General features: G+C 35.3%; 1 protein-coding gene across 2 annotated transcripts in view; it reads right to left on the bottom strand.

The window, feature by feature from the left end:
- LOC125226280 (four and a half LIM domains protein 2) overlaps positions 1-21884 on the bottom strand; it is a 45691-nt gene that overhangs the window by 9830 nt on the left and 13977 nt on the right. Inside the window, exon 1 of one of the 2 annotated variants that reach the window (XM_048130213.1) lies at positions 18889-19210. The exons of the other annotated variant lie outside the window; for it this stretch is intronic. Within the exon in view, the coding sequence (XP_047986170.1) occupies positions 18889-19108 (220 nt within the window). The 5' untranslated portion in view covers positions 19109-19210. Of the gene's footprint in view, positions 1-18888; positions 19211-21884 lie in introns of those variants that run through there. 2 annotated transcript variants of the gene reach the window in all.

Below are 21884 nucleotides of genomic sequence, written 5' to 3'. Positions count from 1 at the left end.
TACCTTTTTATCTATGGTTATGAGGTACGTTTTTTTCATAGACTTTATCTGTCTATACTGAGTTACATGTCTTTTATTAGAATGAAATGTTTTAGATAACTTGTTATGGGTGTCGCACGGGTATCGTCAATAGAACTTATGTAATAATAATGTGTGAAAACAGGTGTTTACTTCATTACTGTAGGTAGATTAGATCTGTTTTACATTACAATAATATTTGCTGACCGATTTGTAAAGTAAATAAAAATCTGTTTAAAAGAATTGTTTTAATGACATTGTAGTGTTAAGCTAACAAGTAATTAAGTAAAATATAGTCGAGCAAATATTTTCTACAACATACCTATGTACAGTCAACCGATTAGAATCCTAGGCCACTCTAGAACCCTGTCGTATTGACACCGTGCTTTATTTGCTATAGAAGTCAGTTTGATTGACTTATATTTTACTGTGAAAGGGTTCTACAGTGGCCTAGGATTCAGATTGGTTGACTGTACACCCTGAGCCTTTATAAAAAGTCAAGGACAACATGGATAAAGCTATACTATCATCTTGTATTCCCAGCTGTCAAGTGTCAGACATATGATGTCATCACTCATTACTTGATCAATACAGCTATTGATCATAATGATACGTTAATGCTAGAGTATATTCTAAAGCTTCCGCCACACATAAAGCGTTTTGATAGCGTAGCGTTAACAGAGTGCTCGTTAGTTCGTTGGCGTCCGCTGGGCGCAACGCTATCATTGCGCTAACGCTCCGCTCTCAAAACGCGCATGTGTGGCCCAGCTTTAAAACCCGAACTATGACACAAAGTTATCTCAGTTGATACAGAGACACAGTGTAGGCTACAGTGGGCTATTTGACCACAGTGACATTGACACTTGACAGTCTTGACACTGACAATTCCATGCCTATTTGTGTCGCTTAACTTCAAACTTGAGTAAATCCATTCTGCTATAAGGCAGATTATTTTTCAGATCAATATTATGTTTTTTATATATTCAACCTTAAAGCAGAATGGATTTACCTAAGTTTGAAGTTAAGCGACACATTTCAGGGTTGATATGGTCACTTCTTTTAAAAAAACTTGTATCTTCGTCATATAGACTTACTGTGTTTTAAGAGGGGGTAGAGCAGGGAGAATTTTCAGAATCTGTCAAATTACCCCATTACACACACAAACACCCTTCACTCACACTACCTCAATTTACTGTGAAAGGTCAGTGACCCTTAATTTTTTTCAAGAGTGTTATTTTGAGTTTGTAGTCAACTACTGACCTCCTTTGAGAAATTAAAACTGTAAAAAAGGTAGCATACAAGAAGACAGAGAAAAAATACGCGTCATCTAGCTTTCCTTCTCTGTCCATGTCTCATGTGACTTTAATTTACCTACATATGTAGATAACGTTCCTTACTCAGTTGATTGTTTACCTAGGTGTATTTCAAATTACTTTGCACTTCATTTTGCGTTACTTTTCTATACTTAGATTAAAAATCGTCAACCCGCCTATCCCCGCAAACATTTTTCAAAGACGTGTGTGAAGGTCGATACCTCCAGGCAAACAATTATGGTCGCGTGCTAAATGATAAAACATCAGCCCTATCGCTTTATTTGTAAGTGGGATAGGGACGGCCCGATGTTTTATCATTTATCGCGCGACCATGATTGCCCTGCAGGTCTTCAGAGGCCTGAGCTGTGCATTACGTATATGCGGGTTGTATTAAAGACTATCAGATATTTTCTTTATTCTTTTTGGTCGTTAGGTTTTTTTATCATTTAGTTTATACAAAAATAAAGCATGTGTATAAAATAAAAACCTAATGAATAGAGTACAGCTAGCATCAGTCAAGTCAGAGACCCAAAGGAAGACAGGGAATATCTTATCATATCCAATACCGCCATCGCTATCTGCATCAGACTCTTGATCTTACCCAATTTCCTAGTCTCTTCTCTTAATTTCAGTTTCTTGAGTTGAAAATGTTGAAACTCATACTTAGCATTAAATAAAACACAAATACATATAAAAATCACAATATAATTTTAAATTATGGCTTAGGCCCTGTACCAGTTGCAGTCGCCACGTCTGTAAAGCCACTTGTAGTTTCTTTTAAATGGCTAAATACCTAGATGTTATGTCATAAACATCTGTGACGTGACTGAAAATAAAAAACATCGCTCAGAGATGAGGTTCAAATTAGCATGGCAAAAATACGAAAAAGCAAATATCAATGTCGCCGTATTTCAGGCAATAAGGGCTGTTTTCTCAAATATGAAAAAATCTCAAAAGCAGAACTTTATTAAGACTTTCTAGGAAAATTATTTTGAACTTGATAGGTAGAACAATTTATAAAAGTTTTACAGAAAAAAATTCTGAACTAAGTTTGTAACTAAAAGTTTGTATGTATGTATAAAAAGAGAATTATTAGAAAAGGTTCACGGTGTCTGCCGTAAACTGGGGTTACATTGACCAATTTGGGAATTTAAACTTCTCTAGCTTCTACATTTAATGGGTATTTTTACCCATTAAATGTAGAAGTTAGAGAAGTATAAATTCCATAATTGGTCAATGTAACGTAACAAAGAAAGAAAAAAATGGGACCATCAACTTTTTTAGTCTTTTCCTGCTAAAAATCTAGAAAGGTAACAAAATAATGTACGCAAAAAAAAAACGATGTTATCAAACTTAAACTGACATTGGGGTTACTTTGATACCCTATGTATTTTTTTAATGGTAATCGAATGTAATCCCTTACAAAAGTATTTTATCTCAAGAAAAGATAAGAAACGGTTCGCAGAGTCAAATATTACAACTCTTTAACGCTATTTTGGGGTTACTTTGATTAAAAATAAAAATTACCATCTTCGAAAAACCACCTTTATTTGCAATTGTTTCAATATTTATCACAAGAAGAGATCAAATTATCAGTCTCAACAAGTACCGTAACATAATCAGACAATAATCAACTATGTGTCATTATGGTCAATGTTACCCCATGCAAGTGATCAAAGACACCCCACATAGTAAATAATTAGTAATAAATGCCTAGTTTGACTTTATGATACAACACTCAATACAATGGTATAGCTAAACACATGTCTGGCAAGCTAATGTTCACTGTGAACCTTTTACTTTAATACCCACTACGTTAGTTTAGAAGTTATTTAAACATGAAAAATAGCAACAAACTATGCTTATATTTTGACACGTTATCCGCACTGCCCACGACCATACTTTCTTGTTCACTGCGTCAGAGCACCATATAACTATAAAGGTTGGTTTAGGGTTATCATATGTCTAGATTTCGATAAATTTATTTTATTAATACATTACCGACTACTCATAACATATTAGTTCCTTATTTTTTGATAAAATAAATATAATATGCTCGTGACAGGTCAGGTTTTGTTCGTAATCCAAAAAAATCAACCCTAGCACTTTTCTCTATTCACCCCATTCCCGACCCTATTCACCCCAACGTTAGGGTGAGCGAAAATTACTAAATAAAACGAAATATTTTCAAAGACAACCCGAAGTTCACACCGCTGGAAGATTTTTTGTGTAAAAAATTAGCATGGCACATATAAAAAAACTGCTATCGACGTTCAAAAGTCGGTTTTGGCCCTATTCACCACAAATTAAGTTACTTCATACCCGTTCCGACCCCATGACCCCAAAATCTTCAGAAAACGATGTACTAAGAGCCCAAAGTACAGCGCCATCTCTAGGTGAATTGGGTTACTAATTTATGCAAACTACTTAAGTCGCAATAGATGTCATTTCATTTAGTATTTTGGAGGTAACTAGTAAAGATAATTTAGTTTTACAATTGTGCGAAAATAGATTCTCATTTGGCCGGATTTTTTAACCGAATTCCAAAATTCAAAAGGTTATAAATGTATAGTTTTTTTTAAATATCACTCCTGGTCCAATTTAATATCCCACAAATATTAACGGCAAACTGATAATGACTTAAGTATTTTTGAAATAATTTTGTGACAAATGTGGGTAGTTTAGTAATTAGGCGCCGATTGATTGTGGGTAGGTTATATTTTCGCTCTCTGCTAATAAATCTTGTATGGAACGGACGTGTTCTCTTTGGTGCCTCTTGATCAGCGCTGATCTTCGGCTGGGAGCATACCTTACAAAATTGAATGCCGAAAAAAAAGTTTATCAGCAAAAATTACTTACTTGAAAATAAAGTCATAACCGTGTTCATACTTATGCATTGAAATAGATATCACGCACGAAAGTAAGAACGACAAGGCCTCCTGGTGGCTGAGCCGTGAATCGAACCCGCCATCTCTCTCGCTATACCCTAATCCTCTAAGTGCCACTTGCACCAACGAATATGGAGGGTTAACCTGAGGGTTAACCCACCATTTTACATGGAATGTGACAGTTGACAGCCCACTAACCCCGAGTTAAGTGGTTGGTGCAAAAGGGCCTTAAAGATTCATATACGAGGTGGTCAAAATGTACCTATCAGAGATAACATACACTAGAGAAATTTCGTCGGGTACCACACGGCGGGCGGGTGGCCTAGTGGTAATGACGTTAGCTGCGTAAGCTGAAGACCCGGGTTCGATTCCCGGCTCGGCCACCAGTGGGCCTTGTCGTTTTTTCTTTCGTGTATGATATATATTTCAATTTATGTATGTATGTATGTGAACACTTTATTGTACATAAGACAAGTTAGGACATAAAAATACAGTATATGTAGTTATGGTGTACAAAGGCGAACTTATACCTATAAGGGATCTCTTCCAACCTTTGAGCGAATTGAGAATTTATATCCATTCCATTCTTGCCATTAAACGTAACAGTTTGGCAAGTTAATTCATGTACAAAATTAGTTTAAGTTGTTTTTTTTTTTTTTTTCAAAAAAAAAAATATAAACTTGAAAATAACAAATCAAAAATTATTCAATAAAATAATTTTATTTCTTCCCTAGATGTATAGTTTCATACTTATGATTTTTATTTTAAAGTAATCCGTTTATATTATAGCAACCATGGGTGGTTTTTGTGGACTTAAGTAGAAACGTTGACTTGTGGTTGACAGAAGTGTGATTAACATTTCTAAATGTTAATTTATTGTATCTAGTCTAACTACGAAGCAATACATTGACGTATAAATTGCGTCCATATACAGAGAGGTCATTCATAAAAACATCACTTTAGGTAAGTTATATATCTTTTATACAATTTGACAACCATTGACTACACATCCCAATTCACCCCTCTTCCGACCCTAATCACCCCCTTCGTAAACCTATTCACCCCCTTTGCGACCCGTTTCCCCCCATTATTGATCCTATTCACCCCTCAGGCCGCGGATATTTGTTCATCCCGTAAAAGTTCCCCAACACAGTTGCATCGCTTTCTTCATGAAAACCATTATAAAAATGAAAATATGTCTTATGATTTTCTGTTAAACATAAACTTTAGAAGTGTAGGTATACACTACATTCAAAAGGATAATGAACAAATTCTTAGCAAAATTTCACACAAAAATGAAGTTAAAATGAGTAAAAAATCCAATAAATTTGAATGCCTACTTTGACAGACATTTTCATGTCTGTAAATATATTATTTGAGTGAGTTGAGTGATAGGATCAGAAATAGCGTGATAAGAGAGAAGTGTGGAGTGGATGTAGATGTGGTGACAAAGATTGAGATGGGTATGTTAAGGTGGTTTGGGCATGTAGAGAGGATGGATGAGAGGAGATTAACGAAGAAAGTATATGAAAAAGGAGTGGAAGGGTCAGTTGGTAGTGGAAGACCTAGGCGAACTTTTCTTGATCAAATCGGGGAAATATTGCAAAAAGGCCAGGTCAGAAGTACTCGAAACCGACGAGCGTGTATGAGAAACGTTATGAAAGTGTGTGAAGCGAAAGTGGTTTGTCAGGATCGTAGTAAATGGAAATCTGTGATCTCTGCCTACCCCTCTGGGAAACAGGCGTGATTGTATGTATGTATGTATGTATGTAAATATATTATTTACATAAATCATAAAATATATTATTTAAATATAATAGCATTATATACCCCGGGAACCCTATTCACCCCAAATTACGGTATTTATTAAATTGTCAATATGTAAAATGTCGAAAACTACGGAACGGAACCCTACACTGACCGTGGTCCGATGCGCTCTTGGCCGGTTTTTCTTCTTAATGATATGTAGAGATAATATAAAAATTCACCTCCCAATTTATAATAAGTTTTTTTGCAAAAAAATCATTTTTGGCACAGGCTTTACCTTAGCCGACTGTACCTTTCTTTCAAAAATCATCTATTGCTCTCCGAGATGTTTCTAAATACCCCTTACTCAATGTGGATACGACGTTTCATAACAGAGTTCCTCTGACCACCTTTCTGCTCCATCATCAGATCACCTCCATGATACCAGAATATTGCATTGTCACGTGATTTACATAAGTGTGCAAAATTTCAGCTCAATCGCAAATCGGAAAGCGGGTCAAATTTAGCTTCTACGTTTTGGCCCAAACTAAGATATATTATACTAACAAGGCAAGTTGAATAAAAGCTTGTAAAAAGGCTTCTGATATCAGATTTGTAATAAGTTTACTTGTCATAGTTTAACAACAGATGAGACAGACATATGCACTGACAATACTGCACGTGTTTCGTGAGTCTGATGTCAAATCACCTCATACAACATACAATTTACCGCTCTAAGGCAACTAAGGTAGGGTTTGTTATTGCACTTTAATTACATATTAATGATTTCTAGCCCGTAAGATATATATTTGCTTTAACAATGGATAGATATTTATGCGAGTGAGAGTGTAATTTAGATTTTTATTTATAACGAATCAAATATTTTTAAGCTACCCGATCAGATATTTCTGCGGATAAGGACACTCCCCACATCTGCCGTCTAGCAATCGTAGCGTCGGGCCAACTGTATGGCTAAGCCGCGCCTACGCGGCGTCTTTTTCCATACAGTTGGCCCGACGCTACGCTCGCGAGACGCTAGAAAGAGAGACGATGTTTTTGCCGGTCACGGAGCATCACAAATTTACGCCGGGAATATGTCGTCAGAGTCAGTAGATATTTTTGCACGGCCGTTCATAGTCATATATGCTGGTGATTGTTCCATGAATATTTGGTCTAGTCTAGTTGAGTGGAGAAGTGCCATTCAAAACGAGCGTTAACTTTCTAAATATATATTTAGGTACTTTATAATTCTCTTTATTCATTTTAAATCTCAGGCTAGGCTATTTTATAATATGATTATAAAAGTAAAATACAAAACCACTTACAAAACAATACAAAATATATAAACACATTATAAAAAACCTAACCTAGGGTGCCGCCAGCAGTGGGGCAGGGCCCAAGCTGCCGGTGGTTAGGGCTGCAGAGAGAGGAACCGTCGGACTATCCGCGCCGTGTCCAAGATCACCGCCTTCTGCATCTGACCCTTGATCCAACCACCTAGCGAGAGTCTCTCTAGATGTTGGTCGAGACTCTTCGCTATGAGACCGTTCGCTGAAACGACTATCGGGACAATGATCGTCGAATCAACATCCCACATGGCGGTTATCTCGTAAGCCAAGTCTAGGTACTTACTGGACTTGTCCTTCTCGGCTTTCACGAGATTCTCATCATGGGGGATGGTGATGTCGACGAGCACGGCCCGGCGTTGCGATCGATCTATTATGACAATGTCAGGCTTATTGGCTACAATAGTCCTGTCAGTGATAATAGATCGATCCCAATAGAGCGTGGCACGACCATTTTCGAGAACTGGCGCAGGTATGTACTTGTAGTACGGTACTTCGCGGTCCACAAGGCCGTATTGAAGAGCAAGCTGCTGGTGAATGATCCTGGCTACGAGATTATGCCTGTGCAAGTACTAACCGTTAGCTAGATGAGAACAACCGGAGATGATATGCCTGAGTGACTCTCCGGGACGGCGGCATGCCCGACAAATGTCGACCGTACCGTCCTTCAGGATATATTTCCGGTAGTTGTTCGTCATCATAACTTCGTCGGCAATTGCACAGGCAAAACCCTCGGTTTCTCCGAAGAGGTCCCCGAATCGTAACCAGTTCACCGATGCGAGCAGGTCTACATCGGGTCCCGTGAGGGCCTTGTAGAACCGCCCGTGTAGCTGCTTGCTCTCCCATACCGCCTTGCGGTCCGCTGGTACTTTATAATTATTATTGTTTTCAACTTACGGTTACGTGTTCGTGGTATGCACAGAGTAAATCTTTAATGAAATTGAGACATTTTTTTATATATACAATTAAATTTGAACTAGAAGCACTAAACCTATACCCGCTCGCATTCCCCTTTTTTCTTTTCTAAGTAAGAATCAATTAATAAGTATCTGAATATATGTATGAATAAATTAAATTGTAATTGTTTACATACAATACAACCTGTGAAGTTTGGTTGACAAAATTTGACGTAGGTGCTGTCATATATATTTTTAAAATGACGTACTGTTAATACCAGCGTAATGAAAATGTATTCCGATGAGTAAAAGAAAACATGAAACTTTTTTCAATTTGACCGAACTAGAATGAAATCATTTATACTCATTCGGTTTTGTTCGTTATTTTCTTTAATAATGTGATATATTTTTATTTATTTTTTATGCACAAGCCATGCACCTTTAAACTTTAAATGAGATTGGATCTCCACCTGACATTATTGATTTACCCTATTTATTTTGAGCACAGTTTTACACTGGTATGGTTTTTCGTGTACGTACACTATTTTCTGTCATAATATTTGTCAAATTTAAACGTCAACGCGGAGCGACCGGCGACACGTCTGCCTCCGATGAGCCGCTCAGGGCGTCTAATCGAAAGGAGAATTCTGACAGCAATGGCGAATGTATGGAAATTTTACGATAGTTTAAATTTAAGGTAAAATTTCTTTGTTGCCTTTGAGAGGAAAAATATAAAAAACCTCAAAACCTGTAGTCCATTTATCTGGCTTTTAGAATAACTTAATGTTATAACTAAAGTATTGAATTTTTTTAACAAAGTTTACTAAACGGCGACATACGTTTTTCTCATTTTAGGTCAACTTTGTGTGGGTTTAGTTATTACACCGTTAATAATTGGAGATTGTGAATAGTCAAAAGTTGTAGACACACTCTTTAAGATAATAACTACATTTATTTTATTTCATTTAATTTAGAAATGTGAGCAGCATTTGTTAAACGCCGAATGCACTTTTCGAGGATTTCGTACGACCCCCTCTTGTGACATCGAGATTTTTTCAAAGTAGTGACGATATGTAACATTGTTATAGATGTATTAGATGTAGTGCGAAAAGATTTTCCTTCGTATTCTTACGGAAACGTACGAACGTGTCATGCTATTTCGGTCAGTCTCAGTACAAGATGTAGGTACTGACACTGTCTGAACTACCAATGACAAATACGAACGGTTCCGGAAAAATACGTAGGAAAAGCTTTTCACTACATCTATACTCATCGTCAATATTCCCTTGTTAAACGGACAATGGACGGCGACACAGAATTAGAATTAGAGATAGAAGAAATTCATCTATTTGTATGTTTTGTACTGAAGTTGTTACTTGCCTATGATTTTAAATATGTCTCAGGCCCTTGAGTGTTCATAATTTTAGTATTGTTGCAATTAAATATCACGTAACGAGGCATTTTTAATGTTTTTGTTGACTTCAACTTGCAAAAATTGACGCCCGAAAGCTGCAAGCTGCGATTAAAGACGGACAACTCGGTAGATTTTAATGAGTTCATTTGACACGCTAAGTAGATACGTTTGCTTGATCTATGGTATATATGACATCTATGGACGGCGAAGTGTTACTGAGCAGTTCCCGAAGACTTTGTACATAGCCACGTCAGCAAATTTTAATTGATCTTATTTTGTTACCAACATTTAGTAATATAAGTCGACTTTCGTAAGATATATACAGGACAGGATAATCTTTATAATTAAGCAAATATAGATACTAGAGAACCTTAATGACGATATAAAACTTACTGAAATCTCAATTCATCAAAAAAATATTGGTAACAAAATAGGAACAATAAAAACATATTTAACGTTTTCCTTAATTTTTGTACAAACTTTTCGAGAACTGCTGTACTATTGTGAAATAGGCCACAGATACTCGTCTATTTTGAGGATGGTTCAACAGTTGATCCGCAAACACGAGTTTGTGTAAGATTACGTCATTAAGTACGAATAGCAAGGTCAATGGTAAAGGCTCATCAGTGAACGTTGTTCATTCACTTGTAAAAACGTCTGTTTTTGTGCTTCCGACTAGACAGGCAAGACTCAAAAGATAGATGCGGACAAGGTGCCAAAAATATGTATAGACGATTTTATTGCTTACATGTTAAGCCTGTGGATACATATTATTGGCATTTTGTCCGAATCTATATTTAATAGCTTAATTAATAGCTATTTAATAGCTTGACTGTACCTATTTGTGTTAGTTTCGTATGGTTGTTAAAACACTTGTATGTAATTTAATTAGTTTCGGTTTGATTTGTTTTGTTAAACTTAAAGCTATAGGTATTGCGCAACGCAAAGTTGATCGTTAATTAAGTGTTACAATGTTAAAACTGAACTTTACATATATAATTTGGAATGCCTTGTATTAGTTGTATTGTAACTTCTAACTTAAGAGCTTAAGACACATATATGTATGTTTTTCTTTTATAAAATATATTATATGTTTTTCTTTTATCAGGAAAATAACCTTGCTTGTATTCCGTAAGCCATCACTTTTATCATTAAAAGTTGAAAGTTAATGGAATTGTGACATTACAGTGACAGCTAGGTTGCTAGCCCATCGCCCACAACACGCCCATATCCCGAAGTCGACTTCTATGAAACCCACGGGGGGAAAGGGATGGTGAAATTCATAACCCGTCACCACACCGCGGGAAATAATATTATTCATAGTAACTACGAGTAGTTCGGTGTAAACAAATATTTTAGCTGTTGTTACATCTACAATAAAAATATACATATATGGTGTGTTAGTAGATGTTTTGCTATTTCCACTTTACGTCTAGTTTTTATAGGACAAGTTAACAGCGCGGTCGACCTCTAAAGAGGCATTATATGACTAACGCCAAAGAGTTGAACAAGGTATTGTTTAGTTTCCCATATTTGCGCTGCATCTATTGGCTATTGTATGCCATGTTGTATGGATTGTATTGCAGCTATAACTTGAGTTTCTAGACGTTTAAAAAAGGAAAACTACGCAGAAAAAGGCACTGGCATAAATTATGTCGAGGAAATTTTAAAAGGATTCTAATCTTTTTTTCACTGTTCGGCGATATGTGCTGAGCATTTCTTTTTTTTTTTGCCAATAAAAAAAATTTGATTGTTTTAGGGAATTTTAGGTCAATTGTACTCAGAATCACGAGTACTTTCAATCTCACTGGGAGACAAAAAGTGTCCCAGAATTTCCAAACATTTTTGTTACTTTCTTTTGTTACCCCATACAACATGTACGCAAAATGGTAACAAAATAAGAAAAAATCGTATGGGACAATTTTTTTAACTACTAGGATTGAAAAAGCTAGTAATTCTGAGTAGAAATAGCATATTTTTTTCAAAAATATCACACTTCATAAAAGTGGCAAAAAAAAAGAAATGCTCAGGTCCTCCATCACAATCTCAGAATGGTGCTTAATGCTGAAATGAAAGTGCAATAAGCCTTTCTAATAACAATATGGATTATGGATCTCCTTTATCAACCTTCGAACTGAAGTAATATTATAGTATAGATTTCTTAAGGTATGGGACGTCACATAATTCGGAGACCTTGAACTTATATACAGATCACCGCACTAATCCAGTCAACTCTTTGGATTTAAAAAATAGGTAATATTATGCAGGCAAGCGTCCAATGCAAATAATAATTAGTATAAAAATAAATATTCAGTGAAATTGTATAATTCATACTCCATGATAGAATAAGTTTACAAAGACTAGGCCATGGAACATGGAACGCGAAATCTTTAGATACGCTAATGGAAAATGTTCAAGTAAAAACACGCGAATACTATTTCCAAAGTAATTTGTAGTTTAAATAGTTGCTTACTGTATCTGGCAATAAAGGTAACATTGGATTTGGAATGAAAAACTTCCACGCGAGCGTTTACTTTTTTCCGATCAAAGTTTCGGTTTTATTGCTGGTCGTTATCGGGGTGAATGAAAGTTCTTTATTAAAATGGTATTTTTTTAAATTATTGTGAGCAGAAAGTAGACGTTGGATATTCCTGATTGAAGTAGTTTTTGAATGGATACTCTAAAGTATTTTAAGTTAATTATGTACTTAATGTATTAGTAGGGATGTTGAGGTTGACTGAAAGTATTTTAAATAAATTGTTCCATACCATGTATGCATTTATTTTATGAAACGCAATATACAGAGAAACGTAGGCTGCAGTTATTATTAGACTTCTATTTTTAAAATATGTAGTATAGGTACCTAATATTAGGTATACAGACCCTACTATTTTTAAAATAGAAATAGTCTTTATAGCCCTAAAGCTATAACAGCAAGTAACTTGACCGTGACGTCATTTGCTAGTGTTTCATTATAAAATCTATAAAATAGGTTTTACAGTTACACAGATACCATATTGTTGCTATACGAAAAAAAAAACATTTGTTTATCAAAGAATGGCTGTAAAAATTCAAATTTGGAATGCAATTTCGCGCCAATCAAGAACCGAGCGAATGTTATCGAGCACGTTCCGTTGCACGCAGTTCGCTCACCTGCCGCCACGTGTGGCCGGTGATAAGAATTGGCAATGCATTGTTTTCATGCCATTCAAGGGCGCTGATTTGTTTCTGCGATTGTTGAACATGTAATAAAGCATTAACATACAAAACAGTTTTTGATTGGTGTCTTTTCTTATAACTTAATTGGCAGTCAATCAAAGCGTAAAACTGGTTTTAAGGCCGATAGTCCACTATCATATAATGTTTATCATAGAAATATGATCATAGGCAACATGCCGTCCTTTTTCTTCACGTTGGAAAAAAAGGGAGGCATACAGACAGACCTATGATCATATTTATATGATAAACATATGATAGTGTGATATGATCATAGGTCTGTATGCCTCCCTTTTTCTCCAACGTGAAGAAAAAGGATGGTATGTTGCCTATGATCATATATCTATGATAAACATATGATAGTGGACTATCGGCCTAAGTATAATATCTGAAGTTATATGTAGTTAACGTCGTGAGGTCATTCGAATTCGAATACTAGAAATGTAACATCCTCAGATCGTTACGGAAGCTACTTAATTTTAATATTTCTATAAAATACCGTCACGTCATTTGACGACCGGCCTGGCGCAGTCGGTACTTCGGTAGTGACCCTGCCTATTAAGCCGATGGTCCTGGTTTCGAATCCCGGTAAGAGCATTTGTGTAATGAACACAGATATTTATTTATTTATTTTTACTGTATCACTCTTTGGTCAAGTCAAGAACTTGCCTATGTCATATGTTTTCCTTGCCAGAGGGTGTCTGAGGTTACGCCGCGGTCAAGGCGAGCGGCCCGCCATCTGTTGGTTGCGCTCGCAGTCTCGCCGGCAACCTTCCGCCGGAAGTTTTTCTCCGTGATAGCGGACAGGCAATGTCATTATGATTGATTGATAGGAAGAGGTATTGTTGCAATTATTGGTATATCTTATTTGTGATCTTGAAGGCAGTGAAAATATTCTCACTCATTTCTTTAACTGTGACATAATATGTGGATGACCCCTTAACCTCGAAAACTTATATGAATTGGAAAATGGGATACCATTATTATTTATGTACACATTTAAATTTGTTCAAGCGACTCACGCGAGATTAGATCTTTGATTGGTTTGATGTTGTTTTTAGACTTTTTAGTGACCTTAACATAATGTTATGATATTTTTATATTATAACATAACCCAGTTTTGATTAATTTATATGAGTCAGAAACACGAATTTGCGTCAATGTAAAATAATAAGTACAAACTTATTTACACAGAAAGAAATATCAACGAGCCCGCCCACTTGTTCAATTAATTAATGTCAGTGACTATTCTCACAAATTGCATAATTAACGGGTTATAAACACCATATTAGTAGGTGTATTTATATTACGTAATATTAAAAGTTTTTCTTCGAAAGTAACGACCTCAATTTGTTTATATGTATAGCCTTATAAAGATTCATAAAAGTCACAGGTGAAGGCAGGAGTCAATGTTAATGGGGGCTGTGTAAACTACAAATTATATAAAACAAGCCATATTATAAAACGATTCATATTATTATGTGCTTACATTACTTATTACAAGTGTGTAAAAAAATGTGTACTTGGATAAAAGTGTGTATACATAGGATAGGCACATGACATTGCGCCTTTCAAGGTACCTACTGTATGTGTGTATGTGTGTGATTCTGAGCTTTTAATATGAATTCCTAATGTAGGTATCTGCAAAAATTACCTCTATGCAATGTATAATATCTAAAAAGATTCTTAAGCATGTCATAAACAATTTTTAAAGGGGAGCAATGTAGCGGCACAGCACAAACAGGGCCGTCTGAACGGATATTACGGCATTACTCAGATTTGTAAGCATTTCCGAGCTGTTTAACTTTATGTCGAGTCTCATGCCGGAATTTTGTTTTTAATTGCGTTCGTGCCTTACGTTTATTTTTTATATTTACTTATGTAAGTATTTTAATCTCCAAATAATCTTAAGGTAAATACACATATTAAAATGTGAAATGTGCTCCTATAATGTTAACGATTCATACCAATAAAAAAAACAAATCCAAAAGCGGACGAGTATTCGCTCAAAATAAATAGTTAGAATAATACATTATACGTAGGTACCTCTGTTTCACTCAACATTTGTACCATCAAGAAGGGGCACAATTCAATTTAAGTTTGAAATGGGTTGTGTAGAACTTAAATGATCATCCATCTCTAGCACGGCTTCCGGTTTTAAGCACGCGCCATGCTCAATTAATAGTTTTACTGAGCTTTACGTATTTGTATAGTGGGCTTAATCCTGTACCTGAGCGGACTGTTTCAATCCGATCGCCTAGTACGGCCATAAAATCTATAAAAAGTTCTTCAGATCTTTATAACTCAGTTTTACATCGTACGATTAATATGTCTAAAAAAGCTTAGGTTAATTACAGGTTTGATGAATTTAAAATTGTGGCGTGTGTGTTAATGCATGAGTGTGTGTAAATTGTATTGTGAACGTGTTGTGTATTACCTACCAGGAGGGCGATTTTTGAATCTCGCACACGGGATTTTGTCACTAAAATACCGGTTGAAAACGGTGACTTGCTTATTATTATCAGTGACAATTTTCTGAATTCGAACGCGTGAGAATCAAAAATCGGCCCACTGATACTAAAATCGTTACAGATTATAACGAATAGTCAAAAATTTTTAAGTTCACTCGTATAAAACTATATGTAACGTATAGTTTTTCTAAAAAAGTGTACCTGTCTAAATTTGTAACATTAAATGCTATGCTCTTTTAGAGTACGAATCTTAATTGTGTAGTGAATGTATTAGTGTGCGATTGTGTATGTGTGTGTATAGATAGATATAGATACAGTTCATCAAAGGTATTTGCGAGACGGGTCGTGAAATTGGGTTACAATCAGTAGGGTCCCGTCAAATCGGCTTAGTCTGATGGTAGCTCCATCTCCCTACGCTATTTTACCTTGTATATGAATAGACATGTTGTCATGAGTCATGAGATTTTAAATATTTTAATTCTTCCTCGGGGATGTTACGGAAGAAGTGTGTTTTTTTTGGTTCTAGTATGTAACCGCTTGGATGCTGCTCAGTGTTCACTATCTCCATACGATGAATGTCATTTTTCTTCGTTCAAAATTTATAGTAGCCGTACTAGTGCCCGCGATAGACTGTATAGTTAACTTGGTCTATTTAAAGCGTCCAATCACCAGATAAATACTATCGTGCCGATAATTTTAGCTCTCTGCTTTTGTTACACATCATGCGATGTGTTAACTTTATTTTTACTAGTCTTTTATTAGATCTTGAGAGTTATTTTCTGTCTTCAGAACTTTACGCGCAGCTATTTAAATTTGTTGAAATGTCTTAAATTGGTAACTGTAAGAAGTCAATTAATAAATAATCTGAAAATCCAGACTGAAACTATTTTTAAGTATCTAACATATAGTAAATTATGGTCAAATTTGCATACTATAGGTTCCGTAAACCATAGATTCCATTTTATAACTTTGTAGCTCGTCGCGTTGATAGTTTAGTCTTTTAGTTGATGATGTTGAAGTACTTCTGATGATGTAGTTTAATCCTTTACTTTCATTATTCTTATTTGAAATAAGATACGTAGGTACATACATCATGCGAAATGTCTCGATACGGCTTCAGGAAAATGACAGGGGCCATTTTTTTCAAAGTTGTCCACCCCACTTTTTTGTAACATGAGTATTTTTTACGCGATTCATACTCATAATCGCGAGGTCTTTCGATCCTGGGGGCCGATTTTTGAATCTCACGGCGTTCGAATTCAGAAAATTGTCACTGAAAATAGTAGGCAATTTCGGTGACAATTTTCTGAACATTAAATAAATGTCATATACAAAGAAAAAGTGACCAAAGCCTCCAGTGCTCCGAGCTGGAATCGAACCAGCGTACTCCGCTTACCGGGCGAATGCCAGAACCACTCGGCTATCGGTCCACGAAAGCAAGGGTCGAAATTTCTAAGTATATGACATTCCCGAAGGCTCGTGGCGCCCTCTGGCGCCCTCAATTACAATTTTCTGAATTCGAACGCCGTGAGATTCAAAAATCGGCCCCCTGATAGGAGAAAAAAATGTCCCAAGATTTCCATACATTTTTCAGACCTCCATTCCGTTACCGCCATACAAAATGTATGCGTACGCCACCAAATGTCACTGTTCTGGACGGAAGTGCATACTGTTCTTATAAAAATACCAAAGTCACTATGAGCATGCCGTTCAGATTTGAGGAGTTCCGTTCTGACCATCATCAGTAAAAATGGGACCAATCTGTATGCATATACATTCAATAAAAAAAAAATTCAAAATCGGTCCAGTAACGACGGAGATATCGTGGAACAAACATGAAAAAAAAAACGACTTGAAAACCACCTTTCTTGAGAGATTTGAGGCGGCGGTTAAAAATGGTAACGGTGAGTGGAAATCATCAAATCACATAAAAAATCAAAAATCTAGAAAATAAGTGGGGTGGACAACTTTGAAAAAAAAAAAATGGCCCAGTTACAGGAACGACTTCTGTCAACATTTAAGAAGTTGTGGACGTGTTACAAATTTAAATATAGCTAAAGATTTCAATCTTGTATAAATGAATGGATCATTTTCAAATTAGGAATGAAATAATATTTTTTTAGCAAGCTAAGCTATATACACATTGAATTATAATATTATTTAAATAAGCTGATTCATTGTTTAAAAACATTTGTCCTGCTTAAACATCTGCATGCGTGTTTGCAATACTAATAATAAAATTAAATATGGCCTTCATTTCGTTGAATGACAAGATTAATTGAATGAAAGGATCGACGACACCGACGTTCATTCAATTACGAGTGAACGAATTAATGGTGCGGCTTAGAATTAACGGGTGACTAATGTAAATTTACTTGACGGCTGTTTATTGCCACGGGACGTGTATAAAATAAAAAGTGTTATAATAGGACTATTAAGCCTTTATAAAAATCAATAAATTCTATAGATGGATGTCCGTTAGCGTGATTTCTGCCGCGTGGATAAAAAATGTCAAGCAACACACAAAATAGACGTTTTTAATTATAATTAGATTAAGAGTAATTTAAAACTCTGTCTTGACTTCTGTATGTACCTAAATAATCTAGACTCTACATTGTCATTATTTTATATGGGAATGGGGAATAATATATGTTTTCCATGACATAATTTTAATGACATGCATAAACGGTAATTGAATGCAAGCTGAATTCAGATGAAACGCACGTATCAGAGATCAGGTAGGTTTTGCAAACACACATTACGCCGCTTTATTATCATAACATAATGACCAGCACGGAGACAAACTAGGTACCTACATATGAATGTTGGAACCAACTATTGTTTAATAATAGAACAACTTATTTATTTATGCATATCTGTAACCGATGGCAATATTTTATATTATTTGCAAGTTTTATTCAGCAGGCAGATCAGATCTAAAAGTGAAAATTTTAACTGCTTTAAAATGCAGGCCAGACAGAACTCCCCAACTTTAGCAACGCAATAAAAAAATAGCGGATTCAAAATTCGAATAGCATTCGAATGAAGGATATAATATTTATTTTGAACGAATGACGTCTGCGGTTAACAACGTTTCGGTGCATTTACATGGCAATGGCAATGGACAGTACAGTAGCATGACTGTAAAAGGCCCGGCTGGCAATAAATCAGTTAGTAAGTGATTTTTTTTATGCTTCTGTAGACTACCTAGCTAGGACAATTTCGTTTCTCACTATGAATAATCCCTTTTACATTGTCTTTTTAGAACTGTTAAAATGATTTCACGTTGACGATGAAGTCATCTAGTTTTTTAATTATATTATATACGTTTTATTAAATAGAAATTGTGTCTTAACACAATTGTAATTATCTGATGAACGATGTGAAATTATTTGCTTTATACACAGGAAGAATTCCTGATATAGCAATCTTCTATGACCTATTGTTGTACAATTGTCGCATGACTATGATATTTTATAAACAATAATATTGAAACAGCTGTAGAATTCTACAATCATCTTAATAAGATGATGATGATAATAATAAAAAAATGTATGTAAAATACAGGGTGGTTTCCAACCTGCGATAGTTTTCCTTGGGTCTCCAAGTAAGCACTGGTCCCTCATGGCACAGCAGAACTTTTTGTTTTCCCTTTCAGCCGTAGCGTTAGGCAGGAACATAGACAATATGGCGACATCCTCGTTATTTTCCCTCGCCCTTCGTATTCTATCTTGCCCTACTGTTTTTGTCGTCAAATGCAGACGAGACTTCAAATCATCACTCAACACATCCGCCGACATTTTACTCAAGTCCTTCAAAATTAGGAAAAAAAACAAAACTCGCGTCCGATGACGTTTGGGATTAAAAAGTTGAAAAACGCGCCAAAGACGACTTTTTTTTTAAACGCGAGCGTAGTGTAGGCTTCTCGGCGCGGCGGCCAGTACGTTACTGGCTGTTTTGTAGCGATAGTCGGAGGGAGGCGTAGGCACGGTGTAGGCTGTGGATCCACAGCGATAACTTACTGCAGAGATGCTCGTAATGAGGAAACAATTCATTCTCAATCATGTTAATTGTCGTGTCATAGATCAACATGTGGATCTTGACCTCCAAATTACAGAGCTTACTGTAAAAGGACGGGCGTCGTTAATATTCTAATATATTCAACTGATATAACTCCAAGTCTGGATTGTACTGTCTGTTTTATGTGCAATAAATAAATTAATCTTTAATTATCAACCACAATTATCGACGTATTTATATACTTACATACAACTGTTCTTTAAATTTATACGCGTCTTATATTTATACAAATAGCCTGTGTGTCAACGTTAAGTAAACTTAAAGTATGTTTCCAATTAAGGACCCAAGATAAAGGATTTACTGTAGTAATCAATTTGAAGAGAGTTGTTTACTAGCAGTATGTGTAGCCCTAACATTAACAAGGCACTACATTACACTTACATACTAGGTACATGCTTATTATGTAGGTACATATTATTACTTTAATGAACTGTTTAAGAACGAGTTTTAGAGCCTGTATCTATTAATTATAGTCTTTAAATAATAAATGATATAATAATCATAATCCCTACAAAAGTGACTTTATGACCATTAGAGTTTTTTGTTTAACTATTGATTTGCATTTCACATTGACCACGACTTTTTCTCAGAACTTTTTATACCGTAAAGGTAAGACACGTTCACTCGATAAGAAGTCGATAAATTTGACACGTGTGTTAAACACGCATCGACACGTAAGTTGTATACTTATAGTGTTACTAATGTTACAGAAAATGCGCAATTAGCTATCGATATTTAAATAAAAGCCTCAAAATAACCAAAAAAATATAAAGTATTGAGTGGGTATTCAACCAATAGTTAGATTCGATTCAATTCTAATTTAATCTCATAATTAGTAGGGATTATTTTACACTTCAAATGTTTATTTGTATACCATAGAGAAATAACTATCTATTTCATTCGGGTAGGTAACTAATAAGTACGTGATTTAAAAATAATAATATATCTCTGAGCTTAAGGGCCCAATCGTGTCACTAAACTACAAAATCGGATAAATATTATGCTCGGTTTTAGTTTTAACAATTTTAATATGTAATAGTACTTAATACATAGTATATATTATATAGGTAAGGTAATTGGGATAGGTTGATTCTTAAGAAGGTAAAGTTTTTTTTTATCCATGTGCAATGACTCAATCCGGTTATTGTTTGTATTCTGTACATAATGTACCTACAACACGAGTTGTACAGTGCTACAATACGCGTATGTTAGTAGACCAAGGTGGCAAGAAGATGAAGAGTCCTCGGTGTGGGCGGGTGTGGGTGCCGAGTGATGGATAGGACCAGATAACCTAGAATATTTACAAACTAATTATGCATGTATTGCAAATGCATTGGAAATAAACATCGATAAGCTCTAAAACAAATACACATATTATGTACATATACACATACACTACAGTTGTAGGTATAGGTACATATGTGGAGCTGTTGCATATGTTTGACAGAATATAATGTGTAAACTATACAGTATGTATGTAAACTAACGAAAACCATTTACTGTAACCCGTAAATGTCCAGGTGATACTGAGAAACTTTTACTATGGGATCAACCCCGAAATCACGAAAATATCTTCTGACAGTTTCATAGGTTCTACGCGTGAAAAGTTATTTTATAGTAAGTATTTCCTATGGGAGAGTAAATTTTTATTTCGCGTTTTGGGTGTTGGTCCCATAGTAAAAGTTTCTCAGTATCACCTGGACATTTACGGGATACAGTAAATGGTTTTCGTTAGTTTACATACTGTATGTCTTACTTGTACATAATATCTACAAGATTCAATGAATATCTAAAACTTAAATCTAAAGGGGTTTAATCAATTGCAAAACTGCGTTTCAGACAGAAAAATCTTGTAAAAATAAGACGTGGTAAAACATTTTATTTTAGTAACGCAACCAAAATAGTGGATGGAAGAACTTCTTAGTTTTTAATATCCATTAATGGTATACAACTATACAGACTCCGCCCAGTTTTAGGTCCTATCTTAAGCGATGATTGTGGCATCATCAAGGCGCGCCTTATTAATTTTGTTTATCTCTTTCAAGATATGCTAATTGCGAGTAGAAGACGCAAGTGCATAAATGTATCTTAACAAAGAAATACAATTACATAAGTAGTTCTTTTAAAAAAATGTACATTTTTCAGAAAAGTTCTACGCGTTTCACAACTTTTTTCATGTTTATGAGTTGGCATTATTATATGTTTTTTATAAGACTTCATGATTTAACGAGGCCATAAAATTGTCTTATCAGAAACAGGTGTCATTACAGCATTAAGCGGATGGGCAATAAATTTATAGCACTGATGCACTTGAGATGCAGGTCAGTGTCAATTCACTTTTATGTCATTAAGGAATAATTTACAACATTACTTTCGGTTGGTTGTAAAGAAAGATCGATCTAAAAATGGTTAAGTCTTGCAATTTTCTGTACCTTTTTTACTATCTCTATCATTTAAAGAAATGCTCAGACATCTTAAATTTCAGAATAAAACATT

Source organism: Leguminivora glycinivorella, chromosome 5 (genome assembly GCF_023078275.1).
Source record: "Leguminivora glycinivorella isolate SPB_JAAS2020 chromosome 5, LegGlyc_1.1, whole genome shotgun sequence".
Lineage (NCBI taxonomy): Eukaryota > Metazoa > Arthropoda > Insecta > Lepidoptera > Tortricidae > Leguminivora > Leguminivora glycinivorella.
Note: the sequence above shows the minus strand (reverse complement) of the source record. Positions and strands in the feature narration are given on the sequence as shown.